Genomic DNA, 25798 nt, shown 5'->3' with positions numbered 1-25798 from the left:
TTTTTTGAATCAACGTGACCAAAACTAGAACACGTGTTTCACTATAGAACAGCTTCCTCATACTAACTCAATTTTGAAACTCATTAATAGTGTATCGTAATAAACTATATTAATGAGTTTTAATATGGATTTTCATCAAGTATCGGCCAGTTCTGTTCAATTAACTCCATTCTACCGAATTAGCTGCTCAACAATTTGAATGATATGAATTACCTACCTAGTACATGATTAATAATTTTACCCGAGTTTAGGTATAGATTTTGATAATTTTGACATTAGAAAAGACATTTCATTATACTCTGTCCAACCAAGCAATGGAGTGCTCCAAAACATTAACATGCCTAGTGCACGTGATCTCCCAGACAAGGCTGCTTGTACAGTCGCACTAAGAAACGATCGAAATTATTTTTTTTACTAAGATACGGCTGGGAATTTTTTTCAGGCGGAGTGTAGAGACACTAATCAGCAGTTTCTTCACCCGTATCAGTACTTGACATTCCAAAAGATTGCGTTTCAAAACTTTCTTTTTCAAATGTAACACGTCATAGCGGTAGTTCAATTCATGTCTACTTCTACGCTCTTTCATTCTTCATCAAAAGTTTTCCCCATACAAAGTGTTGGACAAGTCCAACTCCTAATCTATCCGATATTGTAGATTTGTCTTCGTGGTTTGGACGGTAACCCTAGGAAGGATTCTTTATTATTTACCTGTACATAGAAGCCTATCTCAAACATTTAAAAGGCAATCCCTTCAAAACACACAGAAACCGCGATAATCATTACCCGGTTGTAGATGTCTCTCACATCAGAATGTATTCAAAATCCAGTTGAGGTTCAAATACAAACCGTAGTAATATTCATAAAATGACGTTAGTCTCCAAGTTACATTTGGAAAATCGTAGATCACTGATCTTACAGTTAGTTCATTTCTCTCGGATGAAAATTTGGTAAACAAATTTTGAAGAGTATAATCGTGCACTTACCTGAAAAATTGGTATATGTGGCAACAGCGAGAAACCGACAAACCACACCGACGCTGGGGCAATCTGAAATGCGTGGTGCGCACTGTACGTTTCTTGGTGATGTGCGCAGCCAATGGAGCAATCTAGCCACGTGTTTCATTATTCTTTAGTATCCTAAGTATTGGTTTGGTGTATAGACCGATGTGCATTATAACAGTTATGATTGTTGTGAGGTGGAAAATCGAAGGAGAGCTGAACACACTAATAGGTAAGGAAACTGTTTTGCTGAAAAACCCTCCGCAACTTTTATTTGCGCAGTTGCATAAACTTAAATTCGTGCATATCTCAATTGTACTTGACTTGTTTTGTACACTCCTGAAAAAAATATCCAGTTCTATGAAGGGCAGCGTTAATTGTTTACTATTTTGTAGTTCGAACGCATGTTATTCTACTTTTCTTCAGATTTCATTTGCGTAGGTCATCATTTATTCGGAAATAAACGGCAAAAGTAACTGTCCTGTCACCTCAACATGTTCGAGCCTCTCGAGTTGACCTTATTCGGTGTTATTTGTGTATTCACCTGGACAGTGTATGAATTCACGCAAAATAGAATTGTGAAAACTTTTCACATACCTATTTTGACACTTTTCACTGAAAACTATCAACTCATTGACAAAGAAACGCTTCATTTCACAAATTTTACGCACATGTGGTACAAGTTGAAGAAATATTATTTGTATTGCATAAATAATAAAAAATCTTCATCTATCGACAAGAAACATGAAGAAATTGATAGTAATAAAATGCTGAAGGTTTTTTAAACCTGTAGTAGCCTGTAGTAGTGTTTCATTTATAGTGTATTAAATTTTCGTTTCATCGCATCAACTTGACGTTTTTCATATGTTCTTTTACGGAAATGTGTTCGTGTTGCAATTGTTTACTATGAATCATTTTTTATACTGACCTAGATTTCAATGATACGGTTATAAGATATAACACAAACAATATTCCAAATTTAATATTGATGAATCGTGGGTTTCATAATAATCACTGTATTGCAAAATATAAAAAGCAGTTTATCCTTTTTCTCGAAGGAAAATGTTTATTTACAAAAAAATCATTCCAGTTAACGTATCCCTGGTTACAAAAGCAAAATACACTATTAAGATGAATATTTTTGTTGAAGGAGACTGTTTTTGTCTCCCTAAGCACCGTATATAAGTAAACACAAGTAAATTCACTCCCGGTCGGCGTCTTTGATGTATCGGGTCGAGATTTTCATAAGAACTATCGTGCACCTCTGCACGAGGTTCGATCAAAAAATTTGTGACCATGATCTGAATGAACGGTTTAGGAACTGATAAAACATAAGACAAGGTGGTGAAATAAACGTATATTTTGTAAAGTAAGATTTAAAGGTTTTTCAGAATGTTGAGTTATTGATTTTTTTTAACATTTGTTTTTAAATTTCTATTGTCAAATTTCAAAGTATAATAAATGCTTACCCTTGTGAGAAGAGAAAATAAATAATCCAAAGGAAAATTTATTGAATGATACTTGATGAAAATCCATATTAAAACTACTGGCATGAGTTTTTATCGCTGTAGCTACCGAATGACTGGAAACTTGACTGGCTAATTTAACCTTCATCCTTTGAAATGAAGAAGAATCAGTAAGTTTGGGTGCTAGTCTATATTGTTTTTTTCCAAGTTGTAGAGTTATTCAAGATGACTTTTGTTCGTTGCATATTAATCAAATTTCAAAAAGTCATAAAAAAATGGATTCGGCTACGTTTCAGCAGATGAGTATCAAAAAAATTTCGTTTGGGGGTCTCCCAAAGTGTTATCAGTCGATTATGGCGGCGTTTCTGTGAAACTGGCAGTCCAGCCGAACAACATCCAGGGCGAGGACGCGCTACAACTGCAGTTCAAGACCGATTTTTGGTCTTAACCGCAAGAAGACAACCGACAATCACAGCACCTGAGTTGGTTAACGTGTTGCAGCAGATGCACCAGGTAACCATTGGTCGTGATACTGTCAGAAATCGACTGCATGAAGCAGATCTCCACAACGGAAGGCCACTTAGATGTCCACCTTTGTCGAGAGGCAATCGCGGTAGAAGATTAGAGTGGTGTCGAGAACATCAAAACTGGGATGCAAATGATTGGGCCACAGTTTTGTTTACAGACGAATCCAGATTTGGATTTCATCCAGATTCTCGTCGAGTAAGACTGTGGAGACGACCTGGAAATAATGAACGTTTGAGACACGTCCAGGAAGTCCACACATAAAGAGGTGGTACAGGAATGCTATGGGGCGGAATCATGATCGGCGGCAGAACCGATCTCGTTTTTCCAAATCGCTCCCGATGTGTGTATAAATGGGCACCGTTGGAAGGTAGGTTGCACTATATCGTTTACTTGAACTATACCCACTAGTAAATGATATTTTCCAAATCGCGATCATCATTGAACGAATCTATCTGAATAAACATTCTAATGTGCTATCTCTTCAGAGCGTCATGAAGTCTCCTTACATTATTGATGATCCGCACATTATGATGATGAATCATAACTTTACAGATATTGCTAGATAACGTGTGCGATTAAACAGAAATTAACAAGTGACCTCAAATTTATCTGGTCGTTATAACCATACAGTTATTACTCTATTGCGTATGCATCAGGTGTTGAAAAAACAGTTCACTCGGGTGGGAGGTGTTATGAAGAAACGGCACGAGTTTTATCATTGTTTATGAAACGTTTGTTAGCCTAATTGTTATTACTGTGAAGGCGAAACTAGAGATACCACGTTTAGCAGGAAGTTGATTCATACAGGGTGATTCAATGAAATAAAATGCTTCTCAGGTAAATACGCTGTCAAAATACATCTATTTCGTCCTGTTCAAAGTAGCCCCCTTCAGATTCGGTTTTTATCTTCTCAATCGTCGCAAAAAACGCCGTCCTTTCATGGGTCTCTTCAATCTTGAGAACAGGAAAAATCGCAGGGTGCCAAATCGGGTGAATGCGGTGGCTGAGGCATAATTACGGTGTTGTTTTCGGCCGAAAAATTACGAACGAGCAATGAAGAGTGAGCATGTGCATTTTTCACAATACCAGACGTTTTCTTTGTATTGCAAGCAGCGCATAACTTCAAGTTAATACTCCTTAATTGTTTAAAAGTGGTTGACAACGTGTTATGGTGAATTTCATTAGTTCGGACTTCCATTGTCCAATATTACTTCACTCTGATTCGAAATCTATGAAAAAATGAATAAAATTAGAATTAATAGCTAAAATTTCAATTATATTAAGCAATAAAACCTGAATTTAAAATACAATAACATGAATAAAATATCAAAATAAAAAATGAAAATGACTAGAAAGTAAAAATAAATACAAAACAATAAAAATGAGCAAAAATTAAAAATAAATTAAACTATAAAAGATTTCAAACCAAATTACTTCACGACGTTTCGGTTGTTAGTATCCACAATCGTCTTCTGGTGATTGCTGTAGTATTCCTTCAAAAGATGATTATTTATACGTCATTAGAGTGCTTTCACCTATTCCCTTTTCCTTCTCGATAGATTCTACCTTCAAATAGAGAAATGGAAAATGAAATTGATGTTTTTTCATTTTTTTACACGCTTTATATTAGCTTCATCTGTATGTATATGTATGTTTGTAACTCTCAAGCTCGGGATCTGTTTCTGACAGAATTATGGATGTTATTGCTTGATCTATTCGCGGCAAGATGGCGCTGTACGTCCCCTCCTTGACATATCGACATTATTGCTTGATCTATTCGCGGGCTGATGGCGCTGTACGCAACCTCCTTGATATAATTCGAAGTCACTTTACGAAAGAGGGTTACTTATTGTATCCATAAGTCCATCCTTGGAGTTATTAGCTGATTTTCAGGCTCCCTCTCCGGAATCGGAAAATATCAATGGGCATTTTTCTAAACAATATACGACTGATTAATCCCAATGTTTAGATAAAATAAATATAGTTTACAAAACTAAAAAACACGCTTTTGAAGAACATCGAACTGAAAAGTTGAAAATATTTTTTTTATATTTCAACTTTTTAGTTCGATATTATTTAAAAGTGAGTTTTTTAGTTTCTTAAACTATATTTATTATAATATTATATAATATATATAATATTATTAATATAATATTATATAATGTTTTTGCAAACTATCGTATTACCAAGCGAAACTTGTCATTTTTCAATTAAATTATGTATACTAATGAATGCAGTTCCTTGGGAAATAAAACTTGTCTCGTCTCGTCCTGTCTCCGTTTCCCCGCTTTAACGTGAGTACGTTTGGCGGGAGATGACCGTTTTCAGCTTGATTGCAGATTTCTATAGGTTGCGCTAGCTTGGCTGAATGCGTCGTTGGATAACATATACGCAGCTTCTTTGAACTTCCTCTCAAACCAGTATTCCTCCCTGAAGATGATCTCAGCTTGGGACCACTGAATGTTGATGAGTCCAAACATGCTCTACCATTCCCAATTTGCTGGTTTCTCCTCGCTGTGTGTTTCTCTTGTGCTCAGCAATGCAGACTTTCGATGGCCTCTTTGTTTCACCGATATAGGATTTGCCGCACTCACATGGTATCCGATGAATGCAATTCTTGGAAACGCAGTCCGCGTTTAGTGGCCTGGTTTTCGTGAGGCTGCTACGGATGGTGTTTCCGGATCTGAAGCAGGTGCTGATGTTGTTTGTCCTTGGACCCAATTCTCCTTATCCTTTCCTCTGACGTAGGGAAGTACAGACACTGGTTGTGACGGCTTCTCTTCCTTGAGAGGCTTTTGCTGTCTTCTAGCCAAAGTCAGTTCCACCATCTTGCTACTGCAAAGTGATGGTGGGAAAAACTTTGGCTATTCAATGGCTCGCTTGGAGGACTTAGTTCCAACCCTTAACAACAGAATCCCAAATATCAAGTTTACATATGAAATTTATAACAATGAAGGGTTCCGCCCGCCCCATTATAATCGTCCAAACTTAACCTTCCGAAATTCTCCGCAACCCTCCTCTTCGATCTCTTGCTTTCCACCGCGTTCAACAGCTTTCCGTACTTTTCCGAAATTTTCCTTTTGGAGTCTGATTCCCTTTTGGTCTTTTTGGGTGGCGTTTCGGGAGATACAAGATTTGCAGACATCTTGTTGTGCTCGATGATCTCATCGATGTTGGATTGGAGTTTGAAGTTATGGTTTTTTCCCAGTCCGAGGTTTTCCAGTTGTTTTTCCACGACGTCCTTCTTCCGTTCGTACTCACTTTTTCGTGTGGTGTGATTTTCGAAATTCGGTTCAGATCTTTCCGGTATAGTCTTCTTAGCTCTGGATGCAAACATATCTCCCCCAACGAGCATATTGATAGTGAGCAGTTTCGGAGCAGAATTTAGCAGATGGTCTCGTCAGCTGCAATGACCATTGAGAACCTCATTCACCCTCTCGTACTCTTCGAAAAGACTCGTTTCATTAATGATCTCTGTTCCTGAAATGTTCAGCACAGTGGATACTGCAATTTTCGCTTTGTTGAAGTTTTCGTTGTCCTCACACACGTTGGTCACCTTCACCTTGAGCGTCTCAGACTCGCACTCCTCTTCTTCAGAGGTAGTGCGGCGGGTTTCTGCCCCAGGTGGTATCCTGGATGTTGAGGGAAATATTGTTACTTCATCTTCATTTGCTTTTGCCTTATCGTCAAGGTATAGGTCGATCGTAACCTCATCGAGGAAGTCCTTGGTGGTGACCACGGGGGTGAGTTTTGGAAGTAGCTCTTCGAAGCTAAAGAAAAATTGTTTTTCTGCGGGTCTACCTTCTTAGCGGAGCTATTCCTCAGAATCTCCTCGTTAATTTGGTCGTTTCTGACGAACTGAGGCCACTGCTGGAATTCTGAGTTTTCGAATTTCTGGTTTGGTAAGTTCCTCGGTTGTCTTACATTGCCTTGAGAGAGCTTGACAGAAGGATCATGGAAATAGCAATTGATTGCCATCAAGTAACGGGCCAGTTCATTCATGATTTAAATATATTATTTTCCATTCTTATCTCTATTCAATAGTATTGAACTTAACTGAATGTTTGTTACAGGCCCCTTCAGAACGTATCTCACTCGAACTGAGTCCGACAGAAAATGAGTTCGCTGCTGAATACACTTTTAGAGGCAGCTCGATTTTTGGAACTCCAAGAACAACAGCAACAAAATCGCGCGACGGTTGCAGAAACGCTAGTCACGATGAAACCCGTATCCCCAACGCCCGCCCCCAGTAGTCCAACTAGGACGATAACTCCGACGTACACCAATCTCAAAACAGTCACAGCAAATACTTCGCCCCAAACAGTCGTCATATCTTCCAGCAATATTGCACCAGCTATCATTCAAGGGCCGATTACGTTCACCTCAACTCCTCCTTCACAGGTAAATATTTCACAGTGTAAAAGTATGGTTGTAAACAGAATCCAAATTCAAAATTTTGTCACTGGAAGTTTGTTCCATAAATGTCGGCCTTCACGACTGCCGTCAATGCTTTGGTTGGTATTCGGGTTTTGCAGTGGTCTTCTTTGGGTATAATCTCCAAACGTTTTGTAACTGCGGCAGTCATCTTCAGTGGCCGTTCGCCGAGAGAAAAGACATAATTCAAGGGAGAAGAAGAGGAACACCAGTGAAGATCAACCCCAAGATACTGTTTATCTGCCATACATAGAAGGTGTCACCAATCGAATCGGGAAAATTCTAAAGGAGACAACAGAGTTCGGCAAAAGAAAACAGAGATTCACTCAAATCATCGGGGGTTTACAGGATTCTATGTAACTGTGGTAAAGTTCATATCGGTCACACGAAAAGAAGCATTGGTGCCAGCCTAGTCGAGCACAAGCGGAGTTGCAGATTGGGGCAGACCAAAAAGTCTGCAGTCGCTGAACATGCACTGTCCGAAAGGATACAAAAGAATGTATTTAGAAGCCATAAAAAACACAAATACCAAGATTACTTCAACAGAAAGGAAGAGGGAACATATCTACCAGATCTGGCAAACAGCATTGAAAACCGCCAAAACGAAACCATGCCACCCAAATCGCGCGGGAAGTCGGCGCGAACCCGCCATTACAGAAAGTGCGTGTATCTGTAGAGTGGGGAGAGTGAGTGTATGTAGGCCCACATCACTTAGGCCACATGTGACCCATTGTACATCCTTCCGAGGAGTTATCCTCGTCCATAATGTCCTTTCCAGGAAGGTGGACAAGTCACTAGGAGACATCTCCTTTATATCGGCAGGTGTAGGCCAAGACTCGCCGAACACACACTCTCTTGTTGACGATAGCTCCGGGCACTCGCATAGGACATGCCTGACAGTTTCATCCTCCTGTTCACACATCCTGCATAGAGGTGTGTCCACTAGCCCCATATTATGGAGGTGTTTCCTTAGTTGACAGTGGCCAGTCAGAAATTCTACTGTTAAGCCTGGTCATCGCCAGATATTTCGTCGGCGCCAGCTTACCAGGGTCGTCCAGGGTGATCCTGGCAACATTGCATCCTTTGATTTCATCCCATCTCTTTAGGGAATGAGCATGGGTGTAACGTTTGGCTAATTCCGCAATTGTCGAAGTCATCAGGCCGTAGGTGCCACTTGGTCCTAAAATTCTTAGTTCAGCCGTTTCCTTGGCTAAAGAGTCGGCAATGCGATAACCTTTACTTCTGACGTGCCCTTTAACCGACCTCAGGATAATATTATTATCTACCGAGGCTTTGGCGATAATATTATTATCTACGGAGGCTTTGGCTAAATCTTGGTGGCACTCTAGTACTAGCCCTGAGGTAACACGTTATCTGTTCAAGGGCTTGTCTGCTATCAGTACAGATTGTTATGTTTTTGCCAGAAATTCCTTTCCTGGTTATTTCTTTTGTGGCGATTGAGATACCAGCCAGTTATGTTTCAACCACACTGGTATTTTTTCCCATTCCCCACTTAATCCTTAGGCTTAATGATCTGGAGTACACTTCACATCCTGAGCCTTCTTTGGTTTTTGAGCCTTTTTGAGCCGTCCTGTATATATGCGTATTGCATTTGTAACATCTGACTCTGTTTTCTGTTTTATTTGTATTTTATAGGGTTCATTTAACACAAACCTGGGTTCAAATGCATCAGTGGTTGCCTGCAGCAGAGGTTGCGCAGTAAGCGTTTCTCGCCATAGGCTCAGCCTCAGTTGACCCATTCCTACTTCGAGGTTTACACCATGTCACTTCGTGACATGGCCATTTACGCCAACCTCCTTAACAATATGCACTATAAATGACATGGCAGAAATGAGAGATTCAAATGCAAATGAGAGATACGTCAAGGTGAGTACTTCGACCTCGCCACTGAAGATGACTGCTCCAGTTGCAGTTGAACCGTTTGGAGATTGTAACCAAAGAAGACCACGGCAAAACCCGAAAACCAACCAAAACTTTGTTCCACAAAGCTTGGTAGTCCAAATGAAAGAGTTATCAAAAAAGTTAACGTCAAGGTATATTGAATTGAATCTTAAAAACATTTGCAGCTGTAGCAACTTCTGTGTACTCTTAAGAAATTATACCCAACTTTCTGGTTCGAAACACTTTTAGAAGCAGCTCGATTTTTGAAACTCCAAGAACAGCAACAAAATCGCGCGACGGTTGCTGAAACGCTAGTCCCGATGAAACCCATATCCCCAACGCCAGTAGTCCGAATAAGACATCACTCCGACGTACACCAATCTCAAGTTGATGAGAAGCAGCCTTCGCTATTCGACCAATATGAATGTTGAGTATCAATGTACGTGGACTGTATTTCCTGTGATATGAATTTGAATGTTTTCCTTTTGCGCCATTTTGCTAAATAGAGGGAGCAAATTTTTGAATTGAACCGAACTGACTGACCTTGAGAACAGCAACTGGTCTCTTCTCTCGCACTCCCGACCGTTTTTGACGAAGGGTCACAAATAGAGGCTGACACAGTAATAGCGTTGTCTGAATATTGAAAATGAATACAAAAGGAAATACTTTCAGAAAAAACCAGGGTAAAAAAAGAATAATAATAATATATTACAATTAACCTCAAAATAGAGGTGACGACGAAACAGTGAATGGGTCAAGACTTACTGCTATCCAATTTGCTGGGTGTGAATTTAATAGAGTTTTCTTCAGTTCGTTGGTTCACACTATATATGTGACGTTTGCCGCAAAAAGGTACAAAGTGTACGAAAATGGGTTTTCGATTGAAACGCGTTTAAAATTTCGCAGTGTACACGCCTTCAGTGGGGTGTAAGGTCTTGATACTTGATTACTTTTAGAGCTGATGTGCACAATATTAATGTGAGGTATAAAGGCCGACTAACTCCGCCATTCTTTCTCACAGAGTTCTTTAGAAGGAGTTTCAGCTACCAGATCTGTGCAATTTATAATGACATTCCCGAGCCCATGAAACTATATGACTTCAATTTCAAATGATTTTTATTATCTTTAAACTATTAACGACCCAATAGCAACCTACCTATTACAAATCTATGAATAATCATAATATTTTAAGATAATTAAAATTCTTTTTGTTTATTCCTTTGCGCACTAGGCGACATTTTTGAGGTAAAGTGGAAGAGCTATTAAATGATGATTTGTCATTATGTAAATTGAACTTCGCTTTTTATCTTCATTTAACAATTGAACTGTACCTGATTAATTTGCTTTAAATGTATTAGAAGATAATAAAGACGATATTATTATTATTATTATCACCGTAGTGTGCGCTGGTCAGGCCCTATCCCCCGAAGCCCCGATACATTCGGGAGGGCGCGCCAGCATTATCAACTAACGACCACTCCCCATACCGTGGGGTACGTGATCATTGGGTCCGAGAATCATGTGCCCTGAGCAAGCGCAGAAAGCCAAGAATGACAGCATTCTGCATCTGTCCGAGTAAGATTTCTGCCTTAGTGCGGCAAGCCGGTATGATTTTAAGATTTGAGAGTAGAGTGAGCATCATTCTACCAAGGACTCCAATAATCAGAACAACCATCTCGACTGAGTGGTCTGGATAGAGTTTGCGGAGTTCGAAGAGAAAATCTCGATATTTTATCCGTTTTTCCTCCTCTATTCGGACGATATTCGTCTCGCCAGGAGCTGAAAACTCCACGACAAATATCGTCTTGCTCTGGTGGTCGAGAAGGACTACATCAGGCTTATTAGCTTGTATGAGCCTGAGGGTGGGGAACGAATAGTTCCAATAAATTCGGCACTTCCCGTTCCCCACAACAGATTCAATATCCCCCGGAGCGTAGGGTAACACCGTAGGGTGTCTCGTCAATACCGTAAGAGTGCCGAAGATGGTAATATAGCACTCTTAGGGCCGCGTTATGTCGATGGATATAGGCCGAGACCGCATTATGCTGGACATGCTGATAGCAAGTGCATAAGGGTCTCGGGCGCCTCGCGGTAGGCCCTGCACCTTGTGTCAGGAACCTTTATACCCATCACGCGACTGCGGTAGACTGAGGTGTTGAAGACACCATCCTGACAAAGTTGTGGTCACCTCGTTCAGTGTCTAAAACTAAACCGAGTTCATCAGCTGCTCGGGCAGCTGCCTTAAAGAGAAATGCTCCAATTCCTGCTCTCTTATGGTCACGGACCATTATTATTATTACTATTATATTATTGTTCTGGGTATCTGTGACGTCATTCCTTCAATCTGCGATGTTTATGCTCGTTGTAGTGGGGAGGTAACTTCAGTTATCGAGTCTCTGATTAAAGTGACCTTTTCTAAAGTAACTTTTTCGTTTCTGGGTTTTCTATTTTATCCGTGAATTATTAATTTTCATAGATTCCACTTCATTAAAATGAATCAGGAAGTTTTCGATAAAGAGTTCGAAGCGGTTAATGCGATATACGGTGCGGTATGTAATGAAGATAAATCTTCTGTAACTGGTTTAAACTCTTCGTCAGAAAATTGTGAAACCGAGTATGCTGAGTTTGAGGAGAATTTGAATGGTAGTTCTCACATAAGCATCGTAGAGCTTGAAGAATCTGTCGTACCTGTACCTGTACCTTTCTTCAGCGAATGGTTATGAAAACTTTTTTTTTTTCGCAAGTTTAACGAAAATCGCGTGAAAAAGTATGCATTAAAGGGACCGAAACCTCTCACCAAAAATATAATAACATTGTGAAATGAAGCCTTTACTACATTCAACATTCAAGAAAGTATATAACTTGGAACAGGTTTTTTCATAAATACATAGGAACTTACTCAACATAAAAACACCCACCAAGTTTGTTCCATTCAATAGGTATAATCTAATCATAGAGATACCACCAAAAACATTGATATATCAATGAATTTTCATATATTTTTCCAGTATGTTAAAAAGATCGATCAGGACGGCCATGTCTCGAGTACGACGGTGGTTTCCCAAATCCCCAGGCAGAGGATTCTACATAACAGTTTCGATATAAGGAACCCGTTGGTAATCGATGAAACCAACGGAAATGATAGCAAAAGGAAACAACCCCCTATGGTATTCAGGGCTGGCACCCGAGAAGTCCATAACAAGCTTGAAAAACACAGAAGAGCACACCTTAAAGAGTGTTTCGATATCTTGAAGAAGCAGCTGCCCTCTACGCAAGACGAGAAAAAGACTTCCAATTTGAGTATTCTCCATTCAGCTTTGAGGTAAAAAAATATCAGTCATACATACTTTTGCTTTCATTTTTCATCAAATGAATCCCAACAATTGTCTATATAACAGTCACTTTAGCCAAATGTTTAAAACTGTATTTGATTTTAAGCCAGTTATAAATTAACTATGAACTGATATAAGAATGAAAAGAAAAACTACATGCAACCACCGACGAAAACATCCCCAAAATTTCACTGCAGTAAATGATTCACAGTTGTTTAAGAAAGTAAACTGGGTCATTGGCAGATTATAATTCTCAAACAATAAAACAAACAGGTTGAGAGCCAAAATAGAAGATCTGCCGCAAAAACAGTAGACTTGGCAACACTGAACACGGCGCTCCTCTCATGCGATTTCCTCTTCATCTGCAGTGGATTTATTCGTCATAGTCTTTCAGTCTAATTGTATTACAGCTTCGTTGTGACTTTACTTCTATTATGACATAACAATCATTCATGCGTGACCAATAACCAATGTCATAACCTCAATTATCATAACTTGAACATAACGTAGTCAATTTGAATAAGGTGGATTTATGCAAGCTAACTCATCTTAGCAACTTGAGATGTTGAATGATAGATAACTAATTGAAATATTCATGCAACATATTTACACGCTCAACTAAACTCATCAACCTATAAAGTTCGCCAATTTTTAACTCACTGCGCATGATCATATAGTAGATATCAAGAATGTCAATCAGGTCAAGCTTTTTTCACTTCTTGATTCATACAAAATACTGTTTATACCAAAATTGTTTAGTTTGAAGCAGATAGTTACAATTAGGAAGGAATTAGTGTTACCTCTTCATGAAATGTGCACTTTTTATCTGAAAACTCTTGAGCTCTTTCTGTGATATATTCAACACATCTCTTTTCCTGCCCTGGTATGTTATTCAAGTGATCTTGGTAGTTCATGATATTTTTATGGCAGGAACCTATCCTTCATATTTTCTTAAGGACCCCCAACAAACTTATCGAAGCAGAAAGCGGAATTGTCTGTCATGACTCATACAGACATATAATTCATTGATTTTCTTGTGGCCAGATACTCAATTAAATATTGGGTTTTTTTTTTCTGTCAGATCCCTCACTTATGAATTTGCTCATCTGATTTATGAATCTGATTAACTGTGATTAGTTCAAAGCTGTGATTTGAAAGTGGTTGACAATGTTTCAATGGTAGTCCGAACTATTAAAATTCAACAAGAAGTGGTCACATTATTTTCTATAGTCAAAGAAAAAAAATGTTAACCATTGCAATCCGATATTAAAAAACTGTTCATATCGTCCTTGATTACTCATGAAATGAACTTTTTTCAACAGGTATATTCAGACTTTGAAAAGAAAAGAACGGGAGCTGGAACATGAAATGGAAAGATTGGCAAGAGAAAAGATCAGTGCCCAACAGCGTTTGGCGGTTCTCAAAAAGGACATTTCATCGCATTTCGACAATGTAGACTTTTCAAAACTCTTACCTGAAGTTGTTGCTTCCAGTCCAAGTACTAGTTCTGCGCACGATTCTATTATGGACACCAGAAATGAGCCCGTTAATGCCAGCATCAATGGACAGAATGGTAGTAGCCAAGAGAAGGTTGCTATTCCAATATTGGCAAAAACTAGCATTCCTGTAGTCACCCAAAATCTGACACTGAAAGAGGTTGGTTGAATTCACTACTCATTTCATTTCAGTTGTTGAATGTTTTATTATTACTGACTAATAACTACAGCAATCTACTGAAATAAATAGATTCATTTCACGATGACGATCTTACGAAGACGCCACCTATGGGGATGACAAAGAAATCAATATTCGAATATCAAAACTGAACAGTATTGTCCTTTAAGGCAGTTAGAGTCCAGCAACGCATTTGTGTGTTAGTCTAGTACCTCTGATGAGACCTATAGCGGGTCAAAACATCGCTGTCTAGTATTGAATCATAAATGCGTTATTTAGGCTCTGGTTTTCAAATAGTTGCCTTGCAGTGAAACACAGAGAACGAATCTCGTCGGCGGTCAATATCAAAGCTTGGATTCGCAACTGACCGCCTTTGGGAGCCTCGTTTACTTTTGATATCCGAGGATCGAGTTCTCTGTTGTTCCCATGGATGGCGTCTTTGTAAGGAAAGATGACTTAGTAATCGTTAACGATGAAATGATTGAAATATATAGGATATAACTCAAGTGCTGACTTTAATCTCACAGGGGGATTCCTTGTCATATTTTATGAATAAAGGTCATATATAAACGTGTTCTACACGTTAAAGTTGTAATGAAAAGATGGTGTTGCATCAATTGCTCAGAAAATATTTCACCGATTATGATCCAACTCGGTATGTTTGATAGCAGTAATGAAGGTCTCCTATCTTTTAATTTTATGCATTAAGGTGCTGGGCTGAACCACAAATGCATCATTTGACTTCATATGACTTCAACAATCAAACCTGAAGCAAAAAAAAGGCGCCATCTGTGGGATGTACACAAAACTAAAACCTTGCTTATTTAACATGAACATAGCGGTTCGCAGATTCGTTTTGTTTCTCTACAGTTTCCTCTACAAAGAAACTAGATATCCAGAATTCAAAAATAAAGTATTTGCCACCAGAAAAACTTCATTTCGATCTGACAGTGGTGCTAGGTTATTAATGTGCTAGGGTTTTACCTAGTTGACAGCTTACAGTGAAAAACAAAAAGTGATTTCTCATTCGGCGGTCAACGTCGCAGTTTTGCTTTGCTTTCATTTTTCATATTTCCTTTTCTGTGTTTTCATTTGTTGAGATATTTCATTATTCATAAAATCCAAACGAAACATTCACTAAATAAGATCAGAGTCTCTATAGAGACTTTCTGTATAATTATTTCGTTACATGCACTGAATATAGACACATTTTTGGAGGTGCAGAGTGATATTAGCAGGCAGTACCAATACGTAAATGGTAATTTATCAGATGAAAGGTCCATGGATCATGGAACACCTCAGGGATCCATCTTGGGTCCATCCCTTTTTATAATCTACATAAAGCTGGTTCACATTCAACAAACTGAAACTTAACAGGGAAAAAACTCAGAAAATTACTGTATCTTTTAATACCAGGGTAACAACCAAAGCTCAAGTCAAATTATTAAGTATAATTATAGATGGTTCGCTTAGATGGGAATGACATATTGACTATCTCTGTAAAAAACTCTCGACACAGTTATTTCTACTTCGCCAGTTGAAAAATGAGCCATAAAACACTTATCACTTCGTATCATTCCCTTTTTCACTGTCACCTTTCATATGGTACACTCCTTCATTTCAATTATCTCTCTCAGTCTTAAGTATTTCATTCTTTGTTTGTCTTAATAACAAAATATTTGCTTCTTAACAGTTTCATTTTTATAAAAATTGGTATATGTTGTTAAAGTTGAATGTACAAATGAAACATGACGACGTAACAACTACTTGTACAAGAGTAAATTGTTCATTCTATACAGCATCATAACGTAATTCTCATTTCAGGTTTCCCAGCCTGTACAAACGACAGCTCTATCAATGCTTCCAATGTCATACCCAGTGAACCAAGGTCTGGTCCTCCAGAAAGTGGCAATCGTCCCAAAAGGTCTCGATGGACTCACCCCATTAGTGTCTACCCATTTCATCACAGCCCCTCAGCAAATCAATGGGAAAGTGGTACCGCTGGCGCAATACCTGATGAAACCAGTCGTAGTTGTCAGCACTGCTTCACCTCGTCCGAGCTAGTGGGGCTGAACGTAATTTGCCCAGATTATATACAGAAATGATGATGATAATGGAAATTCCTCGTACAAGGGTACAAAAGTAATAATAGGATCACTCAGCGTCAGACTTTCGAAACAGTTGCCAAGTGAAACAATGATATATTATTCCATGAAACTCGTAGTGATACTAGAGTCGAAATATATTATGTTGATATTCCTCGTTAACGAACTTGGAGTAAATGTCCTCACAGAGTTGAGGGTTTTTCTATGTGCACCTTTTCATTAATTGAAAACCAAGGGATGACCACAGAACTCTTCAGAACAGTCAGAGACTGATATTTCATCATTCACTTCAATATATTAACAATCGATTATCAAATAAAAAGTGAAACTAGAATCTCTGGCATAGAATAAATCCAAAGCAAGCACTTTTTCCAATAACCAGAAATGCAATACACTCGACGTGGATATTTCAGGAGATGGAGAAAAAGTACATCTCCTGAAAACACGCTTTTTACCAATCAAGTGAAGACAACGTGAGTTGAGAAAAGTTTGCATTTCTGGTGATTGGCGATTGAATCAATTATCATTTATCCAATTGATCAGTTGACGAACCGGTTTCGGTTTTTCAGAACGTGGACGAATGGTGGATTTTGAATTTCCATTGTCTAAAAATATGAATTTGGATAAATCGATATTTTAAAAAGGTAAAATTGTAAGGGGGCTGAAGTTATAATGCTCTGATGAGTTTTTGAAAGGGAGGATGGAAATGAAAGTGGAACAGTGGGGGAAAGCAATACAAATCACAAAAATATGGATATGAAAAATAAATTCAGTTGATTTGAATAACCCTTTTTTCAAACTAGAATTAATATCCACTGAAAAGTTACAGTTATTTCAGAACAGAATTGATTCACACGTATATGTATACAGCGTGTTATTTGAAAATGATGCACAGCAATATGTCGGAAGAACACATGCAGAAGTGTTAAACCAGGCCAATTTTTATTCTGAGGGAGATATCACCCATAAGGGATGAACTAACGAAATCAGTATGTGGGATACTTTTCACCTCCATTCTCATATTGATACTGTCTGTCTTTGAAATATTCAGATATTCAGAGTCAATCGTTTTTAACCGAACATACTGTAAAAATCAAAATAACTCCCATTTTCTGCATATTTAATATAGAACTGGCGGTGATTGTGGATACATGCACTTCTTTTTGGCCTTATTTTTATTTTTTCCTGCTTTCCAATACTCGTCTCAACATTTCAGTTATATTTCTTATTAATTTCTCAATCATTGATAATTGTCTTGGGAAACAAAATTATCATCAACAAAGATGAATTTTATGATTGATCTCAATATACCAATATTTTGTGCAAGGAAAGATATATTTTCAAGTGACCTCAGAAAACTTCAGAAAAATGTTTACGCTAGCATCTTCTCCTATGTTAAAAGTTTACTTCTCCAAAATTAGAAATATTGAGTCTTCAGAGTTAGATATTTTTTCGTATTTTTTTTTTGTGATGTTAATGCTCATATTGAGGAGAAGGCTCAGTTGAAATGGTTTCTTCAGAAGAAATCAAGTTCAAAATGAAAAAAAAATATCTCCAGCACCTATGTAGTATCAAAATACTACACTCCAATATGTTTTCGTTAAATTGTAAGTTGTTGGGCCAGACAGTATTATACAATGTAAAGAATGAAATATCATTAAGGGACCACTGGCCCCAGATTCATCAGTATTTTCAGAAATTACCAAATTGATTGAAAACATATTGAAAAGGTAAGGCTATTTTGGGAAAGCGAATCCATATATAGGACATGTAATTTTACTCACTAACACTTGAAAAATGTATCTTTCTTTCAATTATTTTTTGCCTTTTGAAAATGTAACATATAAATTGGGAATCTTAGGTAACTAATAAAATAACTAGAATTTAAATCAAAATCTTCAAAGACACTGTATAAAATGTGATGCAATTATTAGGTAAACGTCTATATTAAAATTTCCTGCACAGGCAATTAAAAGTTTATATTAATGTGTGAACATAGTTCGCTTGTTTCTCTTGAGTATTTTTCTTTTTTTTTATTTTACTCCAAAATTGAAAAGAATGACTGATATTTTAACTTCTTCTGTACAAATTATACAAACAAAATTTTAAAGAAATTTTATATTTTTTATCTGCTTTAATAATTTATATATTATAGAAAAAGTTATCGATATATATGTATATTGAATTTGTGTTTTTAGGTTTATAAGGGTATTTACCCATATTTTATTAGATCTCCTAGATAACTTTTGTCTGTATTTAGTTTTATTTGATCTTTATTGTACATAAAACTTGATCAATTTAACCTCTGTACATACTTAACTTAAGTTGTAAATATGGCGGTAAATTAACTTTTCCTCTTGTATATAAATAACATAAACTTCAATTCCAAAATGTCTTGGGATTGAAATGTATTTAAGACAAAAATAAAATCAATAAATCTGACAATGTTGATTTCTTTATTTTCATTCTCATGATGAATTGGTTTTCCCGATATAATCCGGTCAATCTTAGACATTGGAAGGTACATAAATTTACAACAAGCTGCAACAAAATCTCATTTTTAACTATGTAGTTAAAAATGAGATTTTGAAATTCCGAATAATTGCGGTTCCTGGAAAAAAATGTATTCGAGGTCAAAGGTCAAAAATCTCGACAAAAATTGGTTTTTCATGATTTTCAGGAAAACAGTATATCATAAAATAACCACAGATAAAAATTGTAGATCAGAAAATTCTCTACAAAAAATGTATCGATCCTTTTTTTTTTCTTAGAGCCACCGTTTCTGAGATGGGACGAGTCAAAAAGCTGTAAAAGTTGTAATCGTCATTATATGCACACGTTTCCACGCCAACTATGAGGTAGGGTACTTAACGCGTTTTTTTAACGTGGTTTCCCCAGTAGGCCTATTCCACACGTCTGGTGTGATTCTGTCAAATTGAAAACTTGCATAATAAAATATATTAGGAAGGGTTGGAAATTATAAAAGCGATTGAAATTTAAAAAATTTTAAAATGTATTCATCTGAGTCATAACCTTCAAATACTTGTCGTTCTTCTTCTTGGTCTTCTTCTTGATCTTCTTTCTCTCGATGTTCATCCTGGATGTTTCCTCGTTGGCATCAAATGAATCCTCCACTATTGGTGATTCAGCATTAGAACATGACTGACCTTGACAATGTGTACATGCCAGAGAACACAACAGTCCAAAGTTTTCAACAAACACATTTTTTTCAGTTGCAAAAAATTGTGTTCAGCAGCACATTGAACTAAATCTTGTTTTTTCAAACATTTTAAAGACTGTTGCTTTACCCCTCCTGTAAAATGCAGACGTCGTATCACAGCCACTTATTGCCTGTAAAAATAGTACATGATTTTGACTCTGCAAAAGTAGATAAACTTTTTGACGAATATATTTCGGTTTGACTTTGAGCTTTTCCTGGCTTTAGAAAGAAAATAGTTTTTTCAGGTGGAGTTCAAGCAGTAAAAAATACGAGTAAGTCTACATTTTCACCAACAACAATAATTGTATTTCTGGACTGGATTTCATTCTACCTGGTATTCTTATATTTATACTTATGTATACCAATAGAAAAATATTTTTACTTAAATTACAACTTCATAGATGTATATACGTGGCATACTTATGCATATAATGACGATTACAACTTTTTGACTCGTCGTATCTCAGAAACGATGGCTCTAAAAAAAATGTATTGTTAGATTTTTTGTAGAGAATTTTATGATCTACAATTTTTATCTGAGATTATTTTATGATAAAACTTACCGTTTTCCTGAAAATCGCGAAAAACCTATTTTTGTCGAGATTTTTGACCTTTGACCTCGAATAATTTTTTTTCCAGACATCGCAATCATTCGGAATTTTAAAATCTTATTTTTAACTATGTTTTGAACAATTACACGCATTTGCAGCTTGTTGTAAATTTATGTACCTTCACTCTTATTTTTTAGTCTAATTTGACCGGATAAAAAAAGAACTGTAGAGACAGTGATAAAAACAATTATTATATTATTGTTGGGAATCTTCCTGTACATATGAAAAGAAATACAAATTTCATTGCCCAACAGAAAAATGAATATACAGGTGAAATTCAATTAATTTCTATTTTGTCCCTTTCAAAGTAGCCCCCCTTGGGCCATGGTTTTTTTCTAAACCTCAAAGAAGTTCTGGTATGCACTTTATAGTACATCCTTGAGCTCTCTCAGTGATTCGGTAACTGGAAAAAGTCGTAGGGGCCAAATCTGGTGGCCACGGAGGCTGAAACATGATTACGGTGTTGTTTTTGGCCTGATATTCTTGAGTAAGGTATTAATTAGTTCATAAGATTCTTCCAATTTCACTAAAAAGTGATGGATAAAAAGAAGTGCTCCAAATGCAAAGGTGAATTTGAATCAACCCAGCTCCTTCCCTGTGATAGTTGCAGAAAAAATTTGTGCAGTGGTGAAGCCTGTGGAAATTTAACAGGATCAGAAATCAAATGTCTACAGCTGAAAACAAAAAGGAAACTTATATTTTTATGTGAAGACTGTGAATCAGGATTCTGGGAAGTACCTTCACTGATTGACCAGATAAATGAATTGAAGGATAATTATGAAAGACTGGCCAACAATTAATTATTCTCAGAACAAAGGCGCAGATACTGATAAGTCTTCAGAAGAGGTAATATCTGAACTATTAGAGAGAGAAAAAGGAACAAAATATTATGATAGGACTAAAGGAGTCCCAGGCTAATACTCTTCAGAGAGGTATAGAAGAGGATTTGAAAGTAACTAATGATTTACTTAATAAATTCAACGTTGATATCAGTAATATCAAAGAAAAACTATGGGAAATACACCTAGGCTACTCAAAGTTATTCTCAAATCGCGAGGAGATGCATTGAATATCTTAAAGAATAGCCGGATTGAATTAGCAAACCTATGAATATTTAGTGATCAAACAAGAAGACAACGGGAACACTACATGAAAATCAAGAGTCAGCTGCAAAGAATGGAAAAAAATGGTGATTTCTCAAAAACAATTGAATATATTAAGAACAAACCTACTTTATTAAATAAAACTAGGATGGCTACATCAAAAAACAAGTAAAGCTTTCTAATATACAGTATCATAGTGATATCATTCATTTGAACATTCAGAGTATCTTAGCAAATAAAAACGACCTTATAGCAAGAATCTTATGTTATAATCCAGCTTTAGTGCTTTTAAGTGAAATCCGTACAACTGGAGATATAGAGGATTCAGAAATTTGTGGCATGAGCCAACCGATATGCCAAAATCCTTATCTACTTTTTTAACAATTTCGATAACTTTCTCAACATTTTCAGCAGTTGTTGAAAATTTCTTAGATAATTACAAAAAATGATTTCAAGTTCAACCCCCTGCCACCTCCCATTTATTAATATGTATGTATCTCCTCCTATCATTTTTTCAAATGCAAAAAGCAACGGAAACAACCCTTTGTTTTTGATAATTTGAAATAAAAATGTGATGCCACATTATCTACCCTTGATTTGGAAGGAAACACGAGAGAAAACAAAAACAACAGAAAATTGCTGTGGTGTTAAAACAGAGCCTAAACTATCATGTAGATCACAACTACCTGTTAAAATAAGCAAGAAAGTAGCAAATATGAATCTCAACAAAAGACTCTGAAGTGCTTGAAATTTGAACTTTGGAAAAAATAAATATTTCTCATGGAACACTATTCGCAATGCACTTTACTAACCCAAATTTTATTCCAACAAATCAAACAAGTCCAAGAACTCTGTGAAGAAGATTGTAATTTTACAAAAAATCTCAGAGACGAGATTAGTTTGAGTCTTGGAAGAACTAAACATGGGCAGAATATGTTTTACTAATTAATTGGTATATTTCCTCAATATATTTGTTGATATAACAGGGTACTGGGATGAAGCCAATGCACATCTTTTCACGAATTTACTTCTCAGTCTGAAAAATTTTGGACAAAAACTTTAAAAATTGAAAGGGTGGATAATGTGCTATACATTCCATTATTGTGCCATAGAGTGGCCATCAGTTCTCCCATCCCAATCAACTCCTATAATAACAAAAAAAAATTATGATTAATAATTTCAATTACCATCTACTGCTGCTGGCACGTTGAACTCATTATCAGTTCGTCAGATGAATATAACATTAGATAATACATAATTTTCAGAAAAAAAAATTGCATCCACTAACAGAAATGTCCTCTGCCTCTAAAATATTGAGGGGTCTTTTTTTATCGGACACACAAAAATATAAAGGTACAACACAAGGTAGTTACAGCACAACGAAATTTCAACTGGTTTATGGAGTTTGATTTATTAGAAATCGAAACCAGATTTTACAACAGCACTTTTACACTAGATTTCAGTCACAAGAGTAACAATTTCAGTTTTCCAGTAGATTTCAATACGTCACACACAACCCAACGACAACAAAATCCCCTGAATGGGGAGTTATAATATTTGAAATGATGGACTATAATTAATTTTTTAATATGGAAATTAACCACCGTCAGCATATTTCAGTGTTGAATAATGAATGTTGTATGTACTCCAAACTGATAATATTTATTTCTTCAACATTGAAAAGATATTCTCCTTATCAGAATATTGCTCAGTTGATAAAAGTTTTAGCGCGGTCATTGACATCGGGTAGTACATGCGATAAAAATCAAAGATCCCCTTGGAAAATTATATAGCGATCATATGTTTTTTGTCAAATATATTGACACTTGTCCTAATAATTCCAAGAGAAAGAGGTGTCTTATAGTTGTTATTCCGGTTTACATATGAAAAATAAGAAATGAAAAAAATGCTGAGAAAGAAAAAGGAGAATTGTAAGGTTGCCGATAGAGGATGCGACCAGTTGAGAAAAATAGAGGGAAATCCGAACATCACGTCAAAAAGACTAACGGTTAGTTGATTTGCAGATAAGGTGTGGAATTCTTTGAGTGTGATGTCCGATTGCATGTTTTAGATTCCTCCGGGATTTTTGAGCCTTGGTGTCAAGTCAGAAACTGTTAGAAAGAGTTCAGGTAAGTGGAGTTCATATTTCATCCACAATAAAACATATGAATCAATCATTTATACCTCACCTCCTCAACAGGTAAAGGAGAGAAACATTTTATATTGAAAGAAAATCTCCATGGACTATTCAGTTCATGTCTTAAAGTTAACCCAATAAATTTAAGAAGATCAGAAAGAATTCTAAAGAAAAAAGTTGACCCCAACACTAGTAGATATTCAGCGTCAGAGTACTATGATAAGGTTAACAATGAAAACAAAATTATAGAATCTGAAGTAACTCCTCTTAATGAAAAAAGAATTTTTCTCAAAAATCAGTCTAAAAGCTTGTTTCGAGAGATAAATGAAAAGTACAACGCCAGAGCAGAATGTCTGAATAATAATTTCAATTACTTGACTCCACCTCAAGACACCCCCTCGAAAGGAAGTTGGGAGGGAAGAGAGATTTCTCGAAATTTCAGGAACTCAGATTCTGATTTTTGTAAAAATCTCTATGAAGAAACTCGTTTAGACCTAGGTCAAAAGTGTTTGTTGGATTGTCGATCAAGGATAGTAGCAAATATTCAAAAAATTAATCTCATTATCTCTGGTAAGGTTGACACAAGTCTAATGGAAATGGATCCATATACTCCTACTAAAAAAAATAATGATCGAAAAAATGAAGAAGTTAAATTCCAGTATGTTCCTAAATCTCAGTGGGTATATAATACACCTCCTAGACAGAGAATGCAAGTTCAAAAAGTGGAAGACTGCCAAATGCAACCCGCAGTATTATGTACAAACAAAATGCAAACAAATATTTACGAAGTGAAGAAAAATTTCAAAATAGATCTCAGTAATTACACTAACAGACAAGGTGTTGAGTTCGATAAAAAGTTCCTGACACGTGTCGGATCCTTCGAACATAATGAGGACGCTGATAAAACAAATAACACTGGCATCAAAAAAGTATTCAGCCCGCAAGTAAATACTGAGAATGGGATTAGCACCTTCAATTTTTATAAGAGTTTGTCCCAACCTTCCGGAACTTTCGATAACACTGTAAGTTTGTAGAAAGAATCTAAGTTGTTGTTTCTATGCTATTATTTATCAAATTTAAAACATGGTTTCAATTTCCAGTTTCGTGTGGTGAAACCTACATCAGAAAATCCATTTTATAATCTGATCTCAAGACCTAAAAAATCTGTGGGGATGGAAACAAAATTCAGTAATGTTATGAAGCGCAAACTGGATCAAACTAATAGTCCTGATGATCACTTATTCTTGAGTCAACCTAGTTCAAGCCATACAGCAAATGAAAAATCTCAAAATATTTCCTCAACTGAAATTCGGAGAGTTCAAACCCCTAAATTCAATTTTGACTTCAAAAAGAAACTCTTCAATGACAGAGAAAAGTTCTCTTTTGATAAAGACAAATCAAATTTGTTTGATTTCAGCCAGTGAACTTTTATAGAATTTCTGTAATTGATATTTTGGGAGAACTGAATTTAATTTAATTTTGGGTTTGACTAGTCATAGAGAGATAACTGCAATATGATAATTTTTTTGTTTTCATATTTTATTAGATTAATATTAGAATATAAGAGAATTATCGTTTGGTTTTGGAAAATATACTTGTAAGTTATAGTTGTTTTATTAAATGTTTTAATAAGAAGAATTTATGATAGATTTATAAAAAATAGTTATGTGAAGCAATTGTAGGTAGATATTTTTCACTCACTGAATAGTTGTGATAAGTTTGAAATGGTCTAAAAGAGCATTCCAAAACTCACTCCGAAACTTGACCTAGTATCATCAAAGTATATTGTTATATTAGTATTTGTATAGAAAAAATTGCATTGATAATAGTTTTCACATATTTGTTTTATATTTTTCAAACAAACATATTTCCCTTGATTGTTGTTTTAAATATAGATTTACAGCTCAGTGAAAACTATAGTAGGTTCTCTATTGTTCATGCACACTATATGAGTAAAACATTTTCAATATAAATATTTGTATAGAAAAATTGCATTGATAATAGTTTTCACATGTCTGTTTCATATTTTTCAAACATATTTCTTATGTTTGTTCCTTTAAATACAGATTTACAGCTCAGTGAAAACTATAGTAGGTTCTCTATTTTCAATGCACAATATATACGAATAAAACATTTTCCATTTTTGTTTAATTTCTATGTCACCAAAACCTGAAACCCACATTCTGTATCGGCGGCTTTGTTTTGGGAAACAGCATCACAGTTTCTATTTGAAGAGAGAATGGAGTGGTTCTATCATTATACTGGAGCTTCCTTTAATGGGGTCCCGC

At 36.2% G+C, this 25798-nt stretch overlaps 2 protein-coding genes and 1 long non-coding RNA gene across 5 annotated transcripts in view; 2 read left to right on the top strand and 1 right to left on the bottom strand.

Moving 5' to 3' along the window:
• The window catches only part of LOC111508542 (uncharacterized), a 32286-nt gene extending 15069 nt beyond the window's left edge, over positions 1-17217 (top strand). Inside the window, exons 1-5 of one of the 3 annotated variants that reach the window (XM_023164086.2) lie at positions 1076-1230; positions 7066-7393; positions 12337-12650; positions 13983-14316; positions 16159-17217. In XM_023164086.2, the coding sequence (XP_023019854.2) occupies positions 7109-7393; positions 12337-12650; positions 13983-14316; positions 16159-16398 (1173 nt within the window). In that variant the 5' untranslated portion in view covers positions 1076-1230; positions 7066-7108 and the 3' untranslated portion in view covers positions 16399-17217. Of the gene's footprint in view, positions 1-1075; positions 1231-3637; positions 3830-7065; positions 7394-12336; positions 12651-13982; positions 14317-16158 lie in introns of those variants that run through there. The other 2 variants (XM_023164087.2, XM_023164085.2) reach the window with 2 other exon arrangements.
• A 1242-nt stretch (positions 17218-18459) lies between these two features.
• On the bottom strand, positions 18460-22884 carry LOC141482324 (uncharacterized). The gene is made up of 2 exons (XR_012465468.1): positions 22561-22884; positions 18460-20904 (listed from the first exon to the last, which is right to left on the bottom strand). It is a non-coding gene; the product is annotated as an uncharacterized lncRNA (long non-coding RNA).
• Positions 22885-23114: 230 nt separating this feature from the next.
• Positions 23115-25117, top strand: LOC111508543 (uncharacterized). Its single transcript, XM_023164088.2, has 4 exons — positions 23115-23381; positions 23445-23502; positions 23574-24532; positions 24611-25117. Exons 1-4 carry the CDS (start codon positions 23271-23273, stop codon positions 24932-24934), a joined length of 1452 nt encoding a protein of 483 aa, XP_023019856.1. The 5' UTR covers positions 23115-23270; the 3' UTR covers positions 24935-25117.
• The last annotated feature ends 681 nt before the right edge of the window (positions 25118-25798 follow it).

The sequence above is a fragment of the Leptinotarsa decemlineata genome, unplaced genomic scaffold (assembly GCF_025532065.1).
Source record: "Leptinotarsa decemlineata unplaced genomic scaffold, Ldec_3_MD MMD2_P_RNA_scaffold_1, whole genome shotgun sequence".
In the NCBI taxonomy this organism is placed as follows: domain Eukaryota; kingdom Metazoa; phylum Arthropoda; class Insecta; order Coleoptera; family Chrysomelidae; genus Leptinotarsa; species Leptinotarsa decemlineata.
Note: the sequence above shows the minus strand (reverse complement) of the source record. Positions and strands in the feature narration are given on the sequence as shown.

Bases quoted from the DNA above. Each gene is read 5' to 3' on its own strand.
- LOC111508543 (XM_023164088.2), top strand. From the start codon at position 23,271: ATGAAAAAAATGCTGAGAAAGAAAAAGGAGAATTGTAAGGTTGCCGAT. The intron at 23,382-23,444 runs GTTAGTTGATTT...TGCATGTTTTAG, and splicing joins TCACGTCAAAAAGACTAACG to ATTCCTCCGGGATTTTTGAG. The intron at 23,503-23,573 runs GTAAGTGGAGTT...CCTCCTCAACAG, and splicing joins AACTGTTAGAAAGAGTTCAG to GTAAAGGAGAGAAACATTTT.